The sequence below is a fragment of the Opisthocomus hoazin genome, chromosome 8 (assembly GCF_030867145.1).
Source record: "Opisthocomus hoazin isolate bOpiHoa1 chromosome 8, bOpiHoa1.hap1, whole genome shotgun sequence".
In the NCBI taxonomy this organism is placed as follows: Eukaryota; Metazoa; Chordata; class Aves; order Opisthocomiformes; family Opisthocomidae; genus Opisthocomus; species Opisthocomus hoazin.
Window position 1 is genome coordinate 27,566,078 of NC_134421.1, and position 17,495 is coordinate 27,583,572.

The following is a 17,495-nucleotide window of genomic DNA, read 5'->3' on the forward strand; positions in this document are numbered from 1 at the left end:
GAATGCTCTAAAATTATTTTGTTTTGATCATGGTAAACACACACTGTGGGAATGCATTTTCTGGAAAGTATTCAAAAACTTCCAGGGGCTAAGGAAACTAATCACTGTAGGTTAATTATAGAGTCGAATGAGGAAAAGAGAGTCCTGTAAGAAATTATTCATAGCAAATAAAAGTAGATTCCTTCTCCAAACTGCTTCCTGGATTCTTCTCTGCCCCTTGGCTCTCCAGGGGAAAGTCAACTCTGTGAAGCCTATTTGGAAATAAATTGACACAATCTTGAGAATGCTTGCTTCTCCAGGGAAGTTTAAGACAAATGGATACCATCTCCACAGCAGCACTATATTCTACAGAAAATACCATTCTTCTGAAATCTGACTGCAAATTACTTTCATAGAGGATAAACACACACCTACTGCAAATAAGACCAATCACTATTAAGAGAATAGTTAGGTCCAAACCTGGAATATTAATACTAGCCAGATTTGTATTTTCTTTGCACACAAGCTGCATTTCAGCTGGTGCTGCTATTGTACCAAAGTGTTTTAATTCTTTTACACCCTGCAGAATGAAGGTGCACAGTTGTTCCCTTACTAAGTATATTTTTTTTGCAAATACTTTATTAATTGTAATAAAGCTGTTCATGTAGAAAAGAAATGGTATTTTCAGTATTTCTCAGTCCTCTCAGAATTAGTTCAATGATGAATGAATCACCCCCAATACTACAAAAATTAAATCTTTCTATGTTTGCTTTCTTAAAAACAATGGCTTGCATGTTTCAGAGATGTTACATTTCTTCTGTAACTGAATATTGTTTTTCTGGGGAAGTTTTTAGCCTCCTTAATAACAACTTCTATAAAAATGAATTAGTTGAATGAGAAAGTGATTCAGAGAGGAAAGCATATTGGCTGCTCACTGTTGTGCCCCAATCTTGAGACACTGAAATAAAAGAAGGCTTGCTTTGGAGACAAATTTGCGGAAGAGTGGAGAGAGCTGTCTGGAAAAAAAACCCACTGAAATAGGCAAGTAAGTAGCTCTGAAAGTCATAACTCAGATGGCTATTTAAACTGGACTTGGGTGTAGAAAAGCTCAGCAGAGCAGCTTCTGGATCCAAAGGGCTTATACATTGGGGAGCAGGTGACGAAGTATTGTGTATGAAGTATTGCTTCATTCCGAAAGCAACAGGAATGGTTGAGAAACCAAAGATAGCGATGCAAAAGGAAAACAAAGTGAGAATGCTGAGGACAGAATTGCGTCATGAAAGCCTAATGAGCATAAAAATTCGCTAACAATCAGTAAAAGATTGAGCCTGTAGTATCGCTGACATCTATTATTGCTGCTAAGGATGGTATTTGATAGCAGTGATGGTATAGATATTTCACAATATGTAATATATGTAAAGAAATGGATGCAAGAGAGTGGAAATCTGAGTTTTTTGAGGTTGCACTAGCTGAGATTCTCTTAGGAGCCAGGCACGAGTCTAATTCTAAAGAATAACTGATAATTTAGTTGTCTTGTACAGTGAATAAGAAAGGAGTTGGTAACTGAGAAATGGATCTTCAACTTGGGATCTGGAGGATTGACTGGGGAACCACAGGAGAAAAAAAAATCATGCTGAAAAAAAGCAGAGTGCCAGTTTACTTGGGATCCTGTTCCATAATTTACTAATGTCAGCTGGTACCATCCCAAGCACCAGAAGGGGGAAGGTTCTTATTAAACAGACTCTTTCAGCATTCAATTGTTCTAGGGACGAGGCTGATCCACTGCACAGAATGAGACTTCTGCGCTGCCACAGTATTCTCATTGAAAGGGAATTTGGGAACACACCTCTTCGCAGCTAACATTAAACAGGTGGACACAAGTATACATATAGAGATGTGTATGTATATGGAATTGTATGTATGCATGCATCTGTACATTAAACCACATTCATACATCTAGTACTTTGAATTTCCTACAAAGAAATGCTTCTAGATCATTAGTGATGGATACAAAGAAATAAAATGAAAATCCTTCAGCACTATATTTTGCTTAAGGATATTTCTCTAGCATCTTGACTCACATATTTTTGCTGATCCTTCACGTTCATAAGACAGCGAGACGATACACAGGCTGTATCCAAAATAAAAAATTAAACTGTAGGTATTTTCAAGCTGCGAGGACGGTTCCTGCAGGGCTCTGGACTGGGACACTGCAGTCTCTCAGACAGTACCTGGGCATACTCTGAAAAGCCGGTTGGATCAACACTAGAGAATAGTCCTGGGCATATTTAATTTACCAGTACAGATGTAGCTATGAAGTACATAGGATTTCACTAAATTGCATTCCATACTCCTTTGGAAAGATCAGGAGCTTCTGTCTTACAATATCTGTGTTATATTGCTTACTACATAGAAATCCACCTTGAGTGGCTTCTTTTCCTCCCACTCTGAAACTATTATGGTAAATCTGAGAGTTCATAGTAAGAAAAACTACATACATAACCACTTCTGGTTTTACTTTCATTCTTGAGAGATTGCCCTTGTACTGTTGACAGACAGTTGATGCTGGCATTGAAAATGGATACAACTTTCCCACTCTGCATCTTTAAAATGTTTCTTAAAAGTCATGAAACATATGCGTATTTTGCTTAGCAAGAAAGTTAAACTTTATCATCTTGAACACAAAAGTGAAAATATCTCTTAAAGAAAGCTGAACAGCAGTACCTATTAGATTTAACTTAAGCCAACCAAAAGTCAGATGAAAGTTGCTATAATATGTAACTGTTTTGATGATCTCCTGCAGAAAGAATATTTTGCTCTGCATGTGTAAAGCTTGCAAGCAATACCTAGAAATACCTAACTTTTAAAGTGCCTCTTCCATGCGCTAGAAGCCCTCAGTCAATTCCAAAGCTCTCTGAGAAACCTCACACATATAACCATATTCATATATGGTCATATAAGAATAAATATATTTCTGAGTTTCTGAGAAAGATTTTGAGAGCCCAATGAACCACAGACAATAGAAGAGGAACTGTACCAACTTTGAGGCAACTGAGGGAATTCTTTCAACATTAAGGTATCCGCTCAGAGAAAAACAAAAATTCTTGCACCTGAAAGCACAAGGAATCCCAAAGTCTAAATTGTTATCTCACAAAGTGTGAGTTAAAAAAATACATAGACTTTGGAGAGGTTTTTTTTAAGAGATGGTGTGAAAGTGCATAATTTCATATAAACAAGTTATTTTGGATTATATTTTGTTAGCTCGTTTTGAGTTTTAGCCGATGTTGGTTTTGATTCTTAGATCTGAAAACTCTTTCATTTTAATCCTGTATTTTTAATTTTATTTTTTCACATGGGTAGGTTATTTTTATTTATTTTTGACTGAACTTGCTAACTTGTATCCTCAAATTTGGCACTATAGACTTCTGTGACAGGAATGTGTTCTAAATTTGACTTATTGCACAGCCAAAGTATTAGGTATTTACAATAAATTCTGCCCCATTTATATTCATGAATGTTTTTTACCCAAAATATGAAGGTAATTGAAAAGAAATACAACATTCAGTAAAAAATGGTAAAAAGAAAATGTTTTATTTCTTTAGTTCCTGATGCAATAAAATTGGAAATGAGTTTTTCTTTTTAAAAAGGGTCTATCACATACTCCTACACATTTCTGCTTCAAGGAATAAGCTTTTCTTTGCCAGTATACAACCACCTCGGAGGTCAATATGTCTGAGGTAAAATCACCTTTAAGTTTGAACAACAATGTTTGCCAGAAGTTCATGACAGAGGAAAAGGCACAAATTTATTATTTAAAATGCCTTAAACAGTGGATCACAGAATAGCCTCTCATTTTCTTTTACTAGTGAAAATAGATGGCATTAGGAGAGCTTTCCCAATGTAACACATTTAAAGGTAGGTAAATAAATCTAAATCTAGAAATCTTTTCCATGTTAGCCAAGTAAGACACCTCACTGAGGTAACTGGAAAAGTATAGTGATTGGTTCGACAACTGAACGGCTTTATCTGACTATCCAATACTTAACCATTAAAAGAACATACATAATACAGGTCAAGAAATTAAATGCTCCAGCAAGAAGTTTCTCCTTGACACAAAGGGTTCAGCACTGTAGCACGTGCATCAACTGAAGTAATGGATATCATTAAGAAGGTACTTACGTTAGGCCTTAATCCTGCTGCCATTTCATAATACTTCTCGGCTTCTTCATTGAGACTGGCTTGTCTACCAGGACAGAAAAAAGCAATATAGTTACACCTCATTTTCCTTGGGTTAAAAAAGAAGCCATACTTAAAGAAGTATAACTAAAAACAAAATACTGCAACTTCTCCCCACCATTTAAGGATATTAATGCACAAAATATGTCAATCTAAAATAATTTGTTGTGATTCAGAATGTCCTTTATCACAAATCCTCTTTGTGTACCTGATTTTCTTTTTGCTTCTGAAATTATATTCGTACACAGTGGACACAAATGCAGAAGGCCAGACACTCATCTGAAGCAAAACCAGAGACATACCAGTGTTCACCAGATGAAAATCTGGCTCGTTTTTTGTAATTAGTCATGCTTTAACAGTAAATTATGAAGCTGTAGATTATACAATAATGCAGTTCCTTTCTTTGTGCCTCCTCAAAAACACTATAATTCTAGACAATAAAAAATAGAAAATCAGAGAATACAATGATTTCTCAAAAATAAGTTTCCATGATTCAGGGAATTCATTCCAAAAAGAGAGTTCCCAGTCTGAGAGGGGATTTAAACTTAGATCTCGTATCCCAGGGGAATAAGACGAGTTTCTGGGTACCTGAAGCACTATCAGCTGACCTCTTTTCCTTACTAATATAGATGGTATCTAAATTTTCCTAGTAATTTAACTTTTATTTCTTCTCCTGAGTTACCAGTTTAATGCCTTAAAATTAAAATGCAACATGCTGCCAAAGGAATCCAAACACATTTTGGTCTCAGCAGACACTTTTTATCTCTGCTTTCAAACTCCTCTCTTCTCCTTTTGACTCCAGCTTCTTAATTTCCCTCCAACTATGCCTTTTGTCTGCTGGCCCAATGAATGCCAGTTGATCACATACACGTCATGAGAAAAATCATAAATATGTAAGAACAACCAAGCAGGACTATCAGGCAGGTTATGTATCTTCTGCTAAAGTTATTTGCTTCTTTTTTTTCTATGAAGAGTTAGGTCCCTTAATAGAAGAGTTAGGGCAAGAGATCTCCAGCATATTTGTGTTTGTTATGTGATGACAGATGCATCTCTTTGATACAGGATGGAAAAATTAGAAAACAAGGATAACGTTCAGTAGGGTTGGTTAGGTCTCTTTTTCTTTTTCTTCTGCTTCCAAGAACAGTTACTAGTTCATCGAGTTTCAATCAACTGAGCACTTGTGTCTGGAGATTTTAGCTTGTTCATTACACGAGCTTTTACATGTATTGCTATTCAGTGATCAAATCGTATTCTGATTTTATGTTCCCATCCACCAAATTTTAAACATTAGCCACATAATACATGATAGGCAATTAATCCCAATCAACACATTTTGACAGTTATTGGTCTTGGGAGGAGAAAGGGAGGAAGCATAATCCCTTTGAAGTTCCTCACATAATTCACATGCAAGCTGAAACCACTTCCTGACTAACAATTTGCCAAGAAGAACCTGGCTTATACCTGTTAACTGTTTTAAATTACTTTGCACATGTATCATCGACTCGGTGGTTGCAGTGGTTAGAAACGACTGAATGTCTAAAAATATTCATTTAACCTGCTTCTGAATCACTCCTGCTGGGCATTAGTAGCACTTGAAACGACTAAAAAAAAAAAAAATCTCACACTTTCAAACCTCAGGATTTACTACACAGCACATAAAACGAAACATGCCACAGAGCTATTTTTTTTTCCTGTTTGCACAAAACTGTCAGAAAACTAAGCATTTTTGAATGTGGTGAAATTCTGTACAATAAACAAAGTGCCTTACCCAGAAGGCAGATACAGACAGTACACTTCACCTCCAAAAAGTGTTGTTGGCATGTGAACATGGAACAAATTAAAATCCTGTTCCCTTTTAGCCTAGTGGAAACACGTGGCCTGCTTTCCTCCTCCCACATGTACATCTTGAAACACGGATCATTAATTCCTAAGTTGAAATCAGTTTGAATTTACAGTTCTCCATTAAAAACGGTTTATTAGAAATGAAGGCACACCACACTAATCTGGTCAGGAAAATGCCAGTTCCATTTCTGGGTCATTCAGCAGCAGTTAAGATCCAGCAGAATTCTGGTTCCCATTTTCACTGGAAATCTAAAGTAGAAATTAATTATGTTAAGCCCTGGAATGTCTTTCCCTTGAGGCAAATTAAAGGTATAAAGGTAGGAAATTGCAGTAACCTTATGCCACTGAGCAGTAAAGGGCTCTGGATCAATGTCAAACAATGGAAGGACACTACTAAAGGAAACATAATTCACATTAGAGTAAAACATTAGATAAAATGTTGATAATAAAACAGAAAGGAAGGAAAGCAAGCAAAGAGAAGTTTGGAAGACAGAATCATTTTCATCGTTACAAATGTATTTCCACCAGCCTAAATCTTTTCATGAGGACTGACCTTGAAAATAGATCTGATTTCCCCCATTAACATCTAGCATTCAATCTTGTTTTCAGGGACAAAAACGTCTCCTCTTATCTTTCTCACAGATCTTTTAACCTGAGCCTCTACACCTATCAGTTCCCTGTATTTTGTTCCAGCTGACTGCCAGTGACGCCTCACAAATGTGCTTGACAACACATCGCTCTTAGGTTCTCCTGACACCCAGTTATATTCACCTCCCATTCATTTTGAATCTTTATGTTGATCAGTGGAAAAAATATTACTTTAAGAGACAAACACCATGAGAGACTCATTTAGATACATAAACATGTGAATGTGAAAGAGCAATTTTTAACCTGCCTATTGCTTGGCATAAGGCTTCAGACTATTGATAATTTTTTTCAGGTGAAATCATGGATGTAACTCCAGCTATAAAGAAGTTCTCTCTCTCAATATTTTAAAATATTGGATGTTAATACTCAGCATTCTTCATGAACCTTTTTCTGTCACAACAAAATCATAATCAGATTCCATACATTTAATCTTTCATCCACATTTTTTGTTTTTAAAATTTACATAGAGTCATAGTTCCAACATTTACATAGACTACATGCTTTGACATACATACATATATATATTTAAGTACATGGACAGTAATTCAAGAAAGAATAAAATCTGTTTAAACAATAATGTAGGGTGAACTTGTGCCTACGAGACTGTGCCAGCAGCTACGCTCCATGTTCCAACAGTCGGTGCACTATGGAGAGCCAAAATACTCTCACCGAAAAACAGAGACCAGATCAAGTAGTATTGCTCTAATTTAGACTTCCGTTTTCAAATAGCCAATAAACATGCTATAACTTCATGTAATATGAGTGTTTCCCAGGACAACCCACTCACAGAAGTGTGAAAAAACCAATTGTTCCTACGAAATGTGCTTTTAAGCAAAGCTCTTCTTCTTATGTTTGTTTTCATTTGGAGACAACACGAAGCTCTTTTCCTGTTTCTAATTAGGACGGTGGTGCCACCACACTGCCATTCCTCATTCTAAAAGTAATCATCCCCTAGAACACAAGAAACCTATCTCACGGCAACTCACCTCTGTATACAACTAAAAAGTGAAACTTAGCACTGTTAATACATGATTCAGACACTGAAGCTGCAGCCACCATATGGCATTACAAATACCTGCTTCACTACGATCCATTAAAATGTATCTAGCTTTGCTGAAAGGCTTCAAACTGCTATAAGCAAGAGCATAGCAAATATTACAAAAATAAAACACATGACCAGTTACTGTTTTAAGAAGAACCACCCAAACAGCTACATGACCCTTGAATGAAGCTGTCTGGAAAATAAATTTGTTGAGAAACCAAATTTTACAGGAAAGTACTATGCAAGTTAAAATCTACCAGACTGTTGCAAAGAAATTAATTACTTTCATCCCATTTCTCACCCCTGTTGCAGATGACTTTATTCATCTGGCATTGCATTATCAGGCTCCTATAGAAGTCATCTAGGCAAAAAATTAATAACTATGTGTAATTAGGAACAGGGAGGTCTCTCAATAATGCAAACAGAACTAACTCAGGGTGTGGTTTTTTTTGTGACTTCAGCTTCAGATTTAGTCACAAAGAGAGGAAGTAAACAGTTTTGGAATACTTGACAGAAGGAGCAGAAGTCCTTCGTGTGACTGCTAAACTGAGAAGAGGTTACCTATAAATACAGCTACTGCATTTGGACACAATTAACAATTCTGTTGCAAATTTAAGAAAAACTCGCACCATTCCAGTTAAAATTTTCAAAACTTTTTAGTTTATATTTAAGTTGCATTTTAATTTAAACATTTTCCTCAGAGAGCAAAGGGATAAAAAAAAGGAAAATATTTTACCACTACAGTAGAAAATTAAATTGGATCTGGGGAGAATGTTGTGATTGTTTTCCATCCAAAGCAGTTGTAACCCAAATTTGAAAGAATTTGCCTACAATTCTGAAGAAATGTCTGCATGTTTCTGAATCTCGTGACACTCCTTGGGCTAACAGTGGAAACAGCAGTATGAGAGGAGGGAAAGATGATTAATTTTTAATTCAACAGTACATCACTGAACAGAATATTTGGTCTGAAAAAAAAATACTAGAATTTACACAAAAATCTAAGTTGTTGTTATTACCTCCCAATCATTTGGGACTCCCTGCATCATCCACATTTTTGTCAATTTCTGTCTCTTAGACCACAACACATCTTTAAAATTTACCCCTTCTCTCTCAGAACAGTCAATTCACTTCCACGCCCTGTGAACTTCTACAATGTATCTTCTACCTCACAGCTATGCAGTCCGTTCAAAACTTACTCACTTACCAGTCAGTTTTTATAGCTCTCTACGGTACCTAAAGAGCAGTTGGTCACATACATAAAACTATTATATTTAATAATTTCAGCCTTTCATTTATGACTGTCTTTAGCATCCACAGTTTCCAGTTGTGTCACTCTATGCCGGTCTGAGTACTCCCTTCTTTCCTTCCTCCTTTGTGTCTTGGTATTTGCTTTCCTCTTTGAATCACCTCAGTTCTCCATGATTCTAATCATCTTGAAATTCAGCTGCTTCTGAAGTCCCACAGACTCATGAGGGATTTGTAGCTGCTGTGTCTTACTGTATGAATACACATTCCCCGTGTCCAACAGCTACTATGTAAGCAATATATTGAATAAATTGATAAGTAAAGCAGTGAACAAAGGCAGATAAGAGAATCATAACCTTTTAGCAAAAATTAGTCAGATCATAACACATGTTGTTTTAAGCAAATAATTAGCAGCACTGAATTTAACTTTGCCACCCTGACTCTTGCTAAATCCTTCAGACCACTTTAGACTCCCAGAGCATATTAGGAAGACATTATGATCTTCCACAATGGAAGCTGAGTATTTAAGTGAAAAATTAGACCTACTGGGTATCCCAAAGGAGCACAGTTGGATTCTAGCTAAACTAAATCACCAGGCCTTTTTTTGTTTTTAAGCACTTTGATTTGGTGGGGCTTTTGAGTTTTTTTTAAAGGTTTTATTTTTCTTGCTTACAGCTAAAATAGAGAATGCAGTTTTGAATCACTGAGCTCAGTGCTGGTCAAAACCTCCTCAAATGTCTCCACTCCCACCCAGATCAAGCAGGGTAACGATGGCTGATGTAGAGTACAGCAGCACAGCTCTTACTGTAAGAGTGAAAAAATACTCATATCCCAATGTAAAGATGTGTCTTCAAGAGCTGGGATGCTTCATTCAGTGCTCACAGAGGAAGTAAGAGATTTGTTAAACCTATTCCAAAAATAGTATTGACCTACGCCAACACATTTTAAAATGCCCATAATCACACCATTAAACCATCTCCCACAACATACTCACTGAAACTGGGAGTCTGACACACTTTATACTCTTCTGGATTCAGCCTAACTCGTTATGCTTCTGTCTGTGAATTTATTTCATCAATATAAATGTTTCAAATAACTGAATTCTGTCTTGAGAGGTATCATTCAGAAAATAATCAGGGGGAAGGGAAAGATCCTTAAAACCACTCATACACCCATGGCAGGTCAAACTATTGTTTACCAGTGAAACATTTGTCTTGGTTTCCAAACTAGAAGCAGTGAAAGCTATTTCTCAACGGATGTTTTGGGGCTTATTTCAAAATCCAGGTATAGAAACCTTCATTTTGAAACATGGGTCACTTGACCGAAGCCAATTCTACCTTCTCTTTAATACTGTTTTCTTTCTCTTTCATTTTGCGTTCTAAATGTTAGAAGTATAAACAGCCAAGTGAGATATCTTCATCAGAAAAATTATCTCCATAATTGTTTTGTGCTAATGCAGTATTTTTTTTATTTCCTTTCCCATGCATTTTTGAAGCACAGATATAATCTAACAAAATCAACTATCCTTATAGCTGTTAAGCAGACAATAGACAATAGTTAGATAGTTATCCTAGAAATAAGTACGGAGGACACCTATTACAGTAATGTGAGTTTAATGATAACGTTCAGGCAGAAGCTTAATGTTTCTGCATATCCAGGTCTGACAGCTTTAAAAGGAAAAAAACAAGTCTAAAATTTTATTCTACTCAGACAGGAGAACAGAATTAAATGAAAGGCTACACTTTAAATCACAGATTCTGATAATATCATTAAGTGCTCCTATGAGTCTGAAAGTCATCATTAGCCTGGGAACATTTAGATTTCTAATCATTGTAGTGTTCCCTACTGATATTAAAATAAAATATGGTATTTTCAATATTGTCTAGTTACATTCAGATCAGAAATCAGGAGGAAAATTAAGTAAGGCAGATGTAAAAGCACTAACCTGAGCATATGGGCTGCATTGAAAACAACATCAAATTCTGTATTATCAAGCTCAGCTGCTTTTTTTGCCATCTCAGCTGCTTCTATCAGGCGGGATTCTTCTAGGAGGAACTGACCTGCAATCAAGCGCATAAATGTGAGCCCACAGAAAATAACTGATGGATAATACTTCAGATAATATAGTTAGGAAAAGGAATTGTAAAAAAAAAAAAAATCAGATGTCTCAGATTCAATGTTTAGTCATTTATCGATCTGCTCTGTGTTTCAACATCATTAAAATGTAGTAAATAAGTAAATATAGAAAAAAGGCAATAAATATGACCGATAATAACTAACTGCAGTATTTGTAGAACATATTTACGAATAGTGAGAGTGATACAGTAAAACTCAGCCATCAAGAAACAATACTCCCAATCCCTGAGAAGCCTCCCATTTAAGAACTTGTCCTTCTGCCTATACACTGATCTTCACTTCCTCAAAAAAAAATGAAATAAAATAAAATAGCATCTACAAATGAAATATATTTCCATTTTAAAATCATATCTCAAAATCACATAAAATATATATTGTGATATATATGCAAACATATTTCTTCATCTTTAGAATTATAAATGATACTTTGCTTTAAAATGATTATATATACGTACACCTTGACAAACTGTTATTTTATCATGTATTTCAGTGACCCTGAGAGAATCCCTACAAGCAGTTTTTTACAAGTTTCCTATATGATCCTTACATTTCACACAAAAAAAAGATGGCTAAAATCAAGTGATTGAATTTTTACAAATGACATTATGATAATGATTAAACCAAGTTAAAACTGAAAAGAATAAATAATTTATCACTAACCAAACTTATACTAACGTACAGTAGTTTTAAAGCAAAACATATAATCACTAGTAGAACTCTATAAAAATGAGTCTTTCTTTGAAGAAGAGGAAGAAAAACCTCTTTGGAAGGTACTCAAACCACCTTATTTCTGCTCCTTTTAATGATTTTTTCCCACCTAATTTGTAAAATGTGTTATTTTTGGATCAAGGACCTTTCAAAGGGTTTCAGCCGTCTAGACTCAGTCTACGTAATTTTATATTTGGAAAAGCTATCCTAAAGTATGGTGATTATACATTCCAGCTTCCCATCCTTCCTTTATTATCTGGCTTCATAAAGTAAGGTCACTCAACCAGAAGTCCACCTAGCCATCAACGGCCAAAGCCTCTTCAGGAACAAATGATTTCCACTCATGGAGAGTGATTTTCTTTATTTTCTTGCCTCCTTTCCTCATGAATTCACTATTGCATACATGCTCAGTATATGCACATGTGGAAAATCCTCTTAACTAGAGACACCAAGGTCTGTAGGGGCATAGTGAATCCAGTGATGCTTTGGTACAGTAAACACTTTTGCAGAAGGAATTACCTCAGTGCAAAAAGTGATGAAAGACAGCTTTCCTAGCTTTTTCCTTTCTCTGTGGATATGTTTCAATGTAGCAAGAGACGAAAGATTATTTACTCAGACAGTCACCTATCTCTTATTCAGATCTTCAAAATGTCTTGGAAAAATATTCAGGTGCCCTTTTGCATTCACAGCATAAGGTTTGCTTGCTTAAATTACATCCACACTCTAATATGTGCCATTCTTTCATGCATTATGACGCTTTGTGCTCACCGTTTCCAGAAACACATGATTTACAAAATGGCTTTCTCACACAGAACAATAAGTAAATAAATAAATAAAAGGAGGAAAAAACATATGAAGAAAACATACAAGAACAGTTTGGATCATAAGAAATTAATTTGTCTTCTGAATTAGAAACCATTGCTTGAGCCATTAATGGAAGTCTTTTATGAAGTGAAAAAAAAATAAATGTTGAGAGTCTGGTTTTTTACTTTCTTTTTTTTTTTTTTCTTTTGGATACCACATCAGGGTATGCCTTATACATAGCAGGACAAACTCAGATATGAATCTGAAAATTCTCAGACAAGTAAATCTACTAACTATAGTAGGCACTTCATCTCTCTTGATTTGGGTTGAACTTCTATTTTATTTAAAAAGAAATCTTTGAAACAAACTTGACCAACTAGTATTCTGATTCTCTTCCAACAAATTGACCAAAACCATATATCTAATATTTAGTTCCATGCTAAAGCAAATCAGCCTTCAACTGTTAACATTAAGGTTCTTCTGTTGATGAATGCACTGGATTAGTAGAATGAGACACTAGTAACTGCATGTACTATGGATACATCCAGACACGGGGAAGAAAGGGGACATAACCTTTTAGATTTCAGGACATGGTGAACATTCAAGATCATTCTCGGAAAAATTATATATTTAATTTAGGAAAAATATTTTGCAGCTTAGAATTTAAAAATAATGTCACCTGATCATTAAGCTAATTAGTTCCATAATGAGAAAAAACTTCTCATTTTTGTCTTCAGTAAAAATTACTCAATAGGTTTTAGAGACAGATCTTCAGAAACATACTTCCAGTTTTCTGTACGAAATATTTAACACTGAAGTGCAACAGAGATCTTATCTTATGCATATTTCTAACTACCTCTAACGTAATAAAATTTAACAGATACATTCTACTTCATGTGACATAATCAAGATTTCTTGACTTAAGGTTAATTTCATTAAACAGTAAAATAATTGCACTGCATCCATGTAATTTTTAAAAACATTAACATTACTGGAAATCGTTTCCAACCAATACTAATAGTTTACTGGTGCTTTTAAGAAATACACTAGGTTAATTCTTAGCTTTAAGAGATCTGTAAGATCAACATATACTGAAGATATTACAGAATTTGTAAGTTCTTTAGATTTCTACGAGAAGTCTAACTTAGAACAGGACAACATTATATATATTTACTGAAAAGCAAATGCACTGCTAGATGCTTCAGTTAAAAGCTTGTTTTTATTAATTCTTTTTCTAGGACTTTGGCTGCAAACATTCCATTAGTCTATATGAACACATCAAAAATGTCAGCAACAACTCTCAAATAATGTTTGAAATTAAAACCAGAATTCGCTCTCTATTTAATACTAGGTCTCTAAAAAGTGTCTCTATAATAGGATTACTATTTTATATAATATATGAAAGGATTATCTTTACTACAGAATTACCAAAGTTAACTAAAAACATTTGTAAGTGCTGCATGACACCAGCCAAGTAAGAGTAAAACTTTTAGTTTTCCAGAAAAGAAAATTCTAGGACTGTGCATTACCATAAACAAGTCTGTCCCCTGTACTGGAGGTGGTAGTAACAGTACCAATAACTCATGCTGAGTGGGTATGTAGCAGATGATACACAGCATCCTCCTGAAACTGACTGTAGCATCCTTCACACCCAAACCCTTACAGGATGCAAACAGAAGAGGGGAACACCCTATAACTCCTTTACTCATTGCCTGAGCAGAGGCGAGCAGAGGCAATTTAATCAGAGGCTGTTGATTAAGCACTTCCTTTATCAGATGGGCCATAAATATAATTGACCGCTACCTTCTCAATTTAGTGGAAAAGTCAATACCTGAGTGTACAGGTGTGTGATTGGTTGTCCCCCACCAGCATCCAAGCACTCACACAACTGCTCGCTTTCCCCCACACCAGCAGGGTGAGGGGAGAAAATAGGAAGAACAGAAGCAAGAAAACTTGTGGGTAAAGACAGGACAGTTTAATAGACAAAGGAAAGAAAAGAGAGAAGAAAAAAAAAAACCACAAAAACAACAAAAGCAGAAAAGTGAAGGAAATCCCTCACCACTTCTCACATGTAGACTGACGCCCCGCCAGTTCTCCAAACAAAGGCCATCTCAGAAGCCAAAACCCCTCTTCTTCCTCTGCCCCAGTTTTCACTGCTGAACATGATGTTATATGATATGGCATATCTCTTTGGTCAGCAAGGGTCAGCTGCCCAAGCTGTGTCCCCTTCCCAATCACCTGCCCATCCCCAGCCTTCTCACTGAGGGGGCAGAGTGGGAAAAAGAGAAAGCCTCGACACTGTTCAAACCCTGTTCAGCACCAGCCAAAACACTGGTGTGTTATCAAGGCTGTCCACAAATCCAAAACACAGCATCATCCAGGCTGCTGTGAAGAAAGTTAACTCTATCCCAACCAGACACAGTACAAGGTAGAAACTTTCAGGTGAGAATTGATTTGCCAAATTCTCCTGAAAGGCAGACTAATTTTATTCACACATCTAAATTTAATTTAGAGCACCTAAATAGAGATATCCCATTTTGAAAACATTAGCTGCCATTCCTTTTAATATGATATACTAAAATCATACAAGAATGAAATGAATTGGCAGTTTACCGCTGTACTTTCTTCATTAAAAAGCAGACTTCTGAACTTTCCTGTCAAAGCCGTAAAGATGTATTTTCCCAAGAGAAGAGTGCTAGCAGGGCAGAATATTGGCAAGGTGTTGAAGGTGGATTGGAAGGTCTGATCTACAGGCCCCTTGATCCAGGAACCACTTGTGTGGTTCTAAATTTACATTCAGGATTTTGTCCTCTGACAGGTAGCTGGCAAGCTGCATGATTTATGAGACACTGCCCAGCATCACATACAGAACTTTCTTATTGCAGGTGTCATGACTCCGACTCCTGGCAATGACATAAATTAAAGTAGCTTGATTGTTTTTTGGAATCAGAACCAGCTTTTGAGAAAACAGCTTTCTAGAAGCTCTGAATCCTAGATTATCCTTCTTCAAGGAAAACATATTTGTCATTACTATTCTTCTAGAATGGGAGTGGGAAATCCACAGTCCAGGTTCAGGTGCGATCTTCAACAACATCATTCTTTGCCTGGAACAACACTACTTTTCTAAACAGATGGTTCTACTTTCCTTGCTAGACAGCAAAGAGCCGAGTGCAAATGTGTAGCCCAGAGTTCTTAAAGACCTGTGACAGCAGAGAGCTTATTCAATACTTTGCTATTCCTTTAGTCATTTTTCCCTAACCAAAGGTATCTAAGCATCAGAAATAGCATAAAAGCTGAAGAATTCTGTACCTACAGTCTTGTTCAAACTTACCTTTTCTTGCAAACCAGCAAGTGTTTTTGAGTCTATATTTCACCAAAAAAAAAAATCAGGCAATATATGCAATCTACTGAAAAAGAAGATAAAAATATATATGTAATTTAAACAAAAAAACAATTTTCAATTCCTAGGAGTTGAAAAAACCCAACTTATTCTCATCTTCTGTCAAAATTTTTAACAAATATTCATCCACTGAGACGAAAGCATACAGCTCTCTATCCTGTACAACTGTCTCTCTAAAACGATCATGAACATTTGGAAAGCATTTTAAGACATGTGCCAACACCAGTTTAAAAGTCTGCATCAGTAGTTCTGCTGCTTTATTGTAATATGAAAGGTATTAATCGGTTGGGATACGCCTGTGTGTAACAATCTATGTTCACAGCACAAAGGCATTACTGCCTTCCTCTAGAATGAGCTCAACTATTTCCTACAGGCATTATAAGCTTTTATTTCACTAGATAAAAGTGGAAATTGCACCAATTTTTCTTTAATTAAAATGTTCTCTCTTTTGCTCTCTGGCAAACATTCCAAGGTACTTTGTACCAGAACAGAGTGGGTTTCTGAAATAGCTCATCTTGCTACTGCTGCTTTTAAAAAGGATCATTTTTAATTTTCTTGGAATGTTGTTGGTTCTGCACTTACTCAAACTTCAACAACTTAAACTCTTGTCCTGATATCTTCAGTAATCCAAGCAAGACCAAGTAAACTACCTTCTGAATAAGAAGGAAAAGACTTCTAATCCCAATGTAATAGGGAATAGTTAGCATTTGCTTCTTTTAATATATGTTCATCACCAAGTCTTCTGCATCTTATCCTCTTTGAAAGAGTTTTCGCCTTCCATGGCAACTACTTAAACAACTATATTAACATGAAAAGTGGATATATCAAAGACTATAGACTCAACTGTCAAATCTGTTCATAATAAACCTCACTAGAAGTTCCTTTGGCACATTCAACATTGAGGATTTGAAGCCAACTATTTGTTGGTACTTCGAAAGCATTTCAAGTTTCAACAGAAACCAAAATAGGGACCAGGTTGTGGCTGACCCAGCGCACTGTGTATGTCTTTGAAGCACACAGCAAGGCTACAAAATCAGGTCCTCAGAACTGAACAACATTCTCACTGCCACAAAGGGAACTACCACTGAAGTCACTGTCAACTTCAACTCTGCTGTGGCAATGTAGAGCAAATGAACAGATGTGACCAGAGATTTCTGAACATAAAACTTCAGTAGCATTGTGTGGAAGAAATTAGAGGAGAGACCTTGTCTCCCAGCTGATTTTCAAAGCTTTTCAGGTAATGAATCAACGTTGCAAGATGCCAAGTCAACAGACATGACCTAATGTAACTGTTTCCTTTAAGAGTTTCAAAACAGATTCATTGGCTGTGAATGAGCATGTCCCAGAGCAAGGGAATGTTTGCTTAAAGATCCTGCTTTCCAGGCCTGTTAAGACAATTTCTTGCTGAATGTGTAGCATGTGACAGCAGAGGCAGAGAGAACTTACATCAGGATC

At 36.0% G+C, this 17,495-nt stretch overlaps 1 protein-coding gene across 3 annotated transcripts in view; it reads right to left on the bottom strand.

The window, feature by feature from the left end:
• The window catches only part of TMTC2 (transmembrane O-mannosyltransferase targeting cadherins 2), a 269,970-nt gene that overhangs the window by 20,695 nt on the left and 231,780 nt on the right, over positions 1-17,495 (bottom strand). For 2 of the 3 annotated variants that reach the window (XM_075428534.1, XM_075428536.1), the window contains exons 10-11: positions 10,938-11,052; positions 4,159-4,222 (exon numbers count right to left, since the gene is read on the bottom strand). In XM_075428534.1, coding sequence (XP_075284649.1) covers positions 4,159-4,222; positions 10,938-11,052 — 179 coding nt within the window. Of the gene's footprint in view, positions 1-2,134; positions 2,222-4,158; positions 4,223-10,937; positions 11,053-17,495 lie in introns of those variants that run through there. The other variant, XM_075428535.1, reaches the window with a different exon arrangement.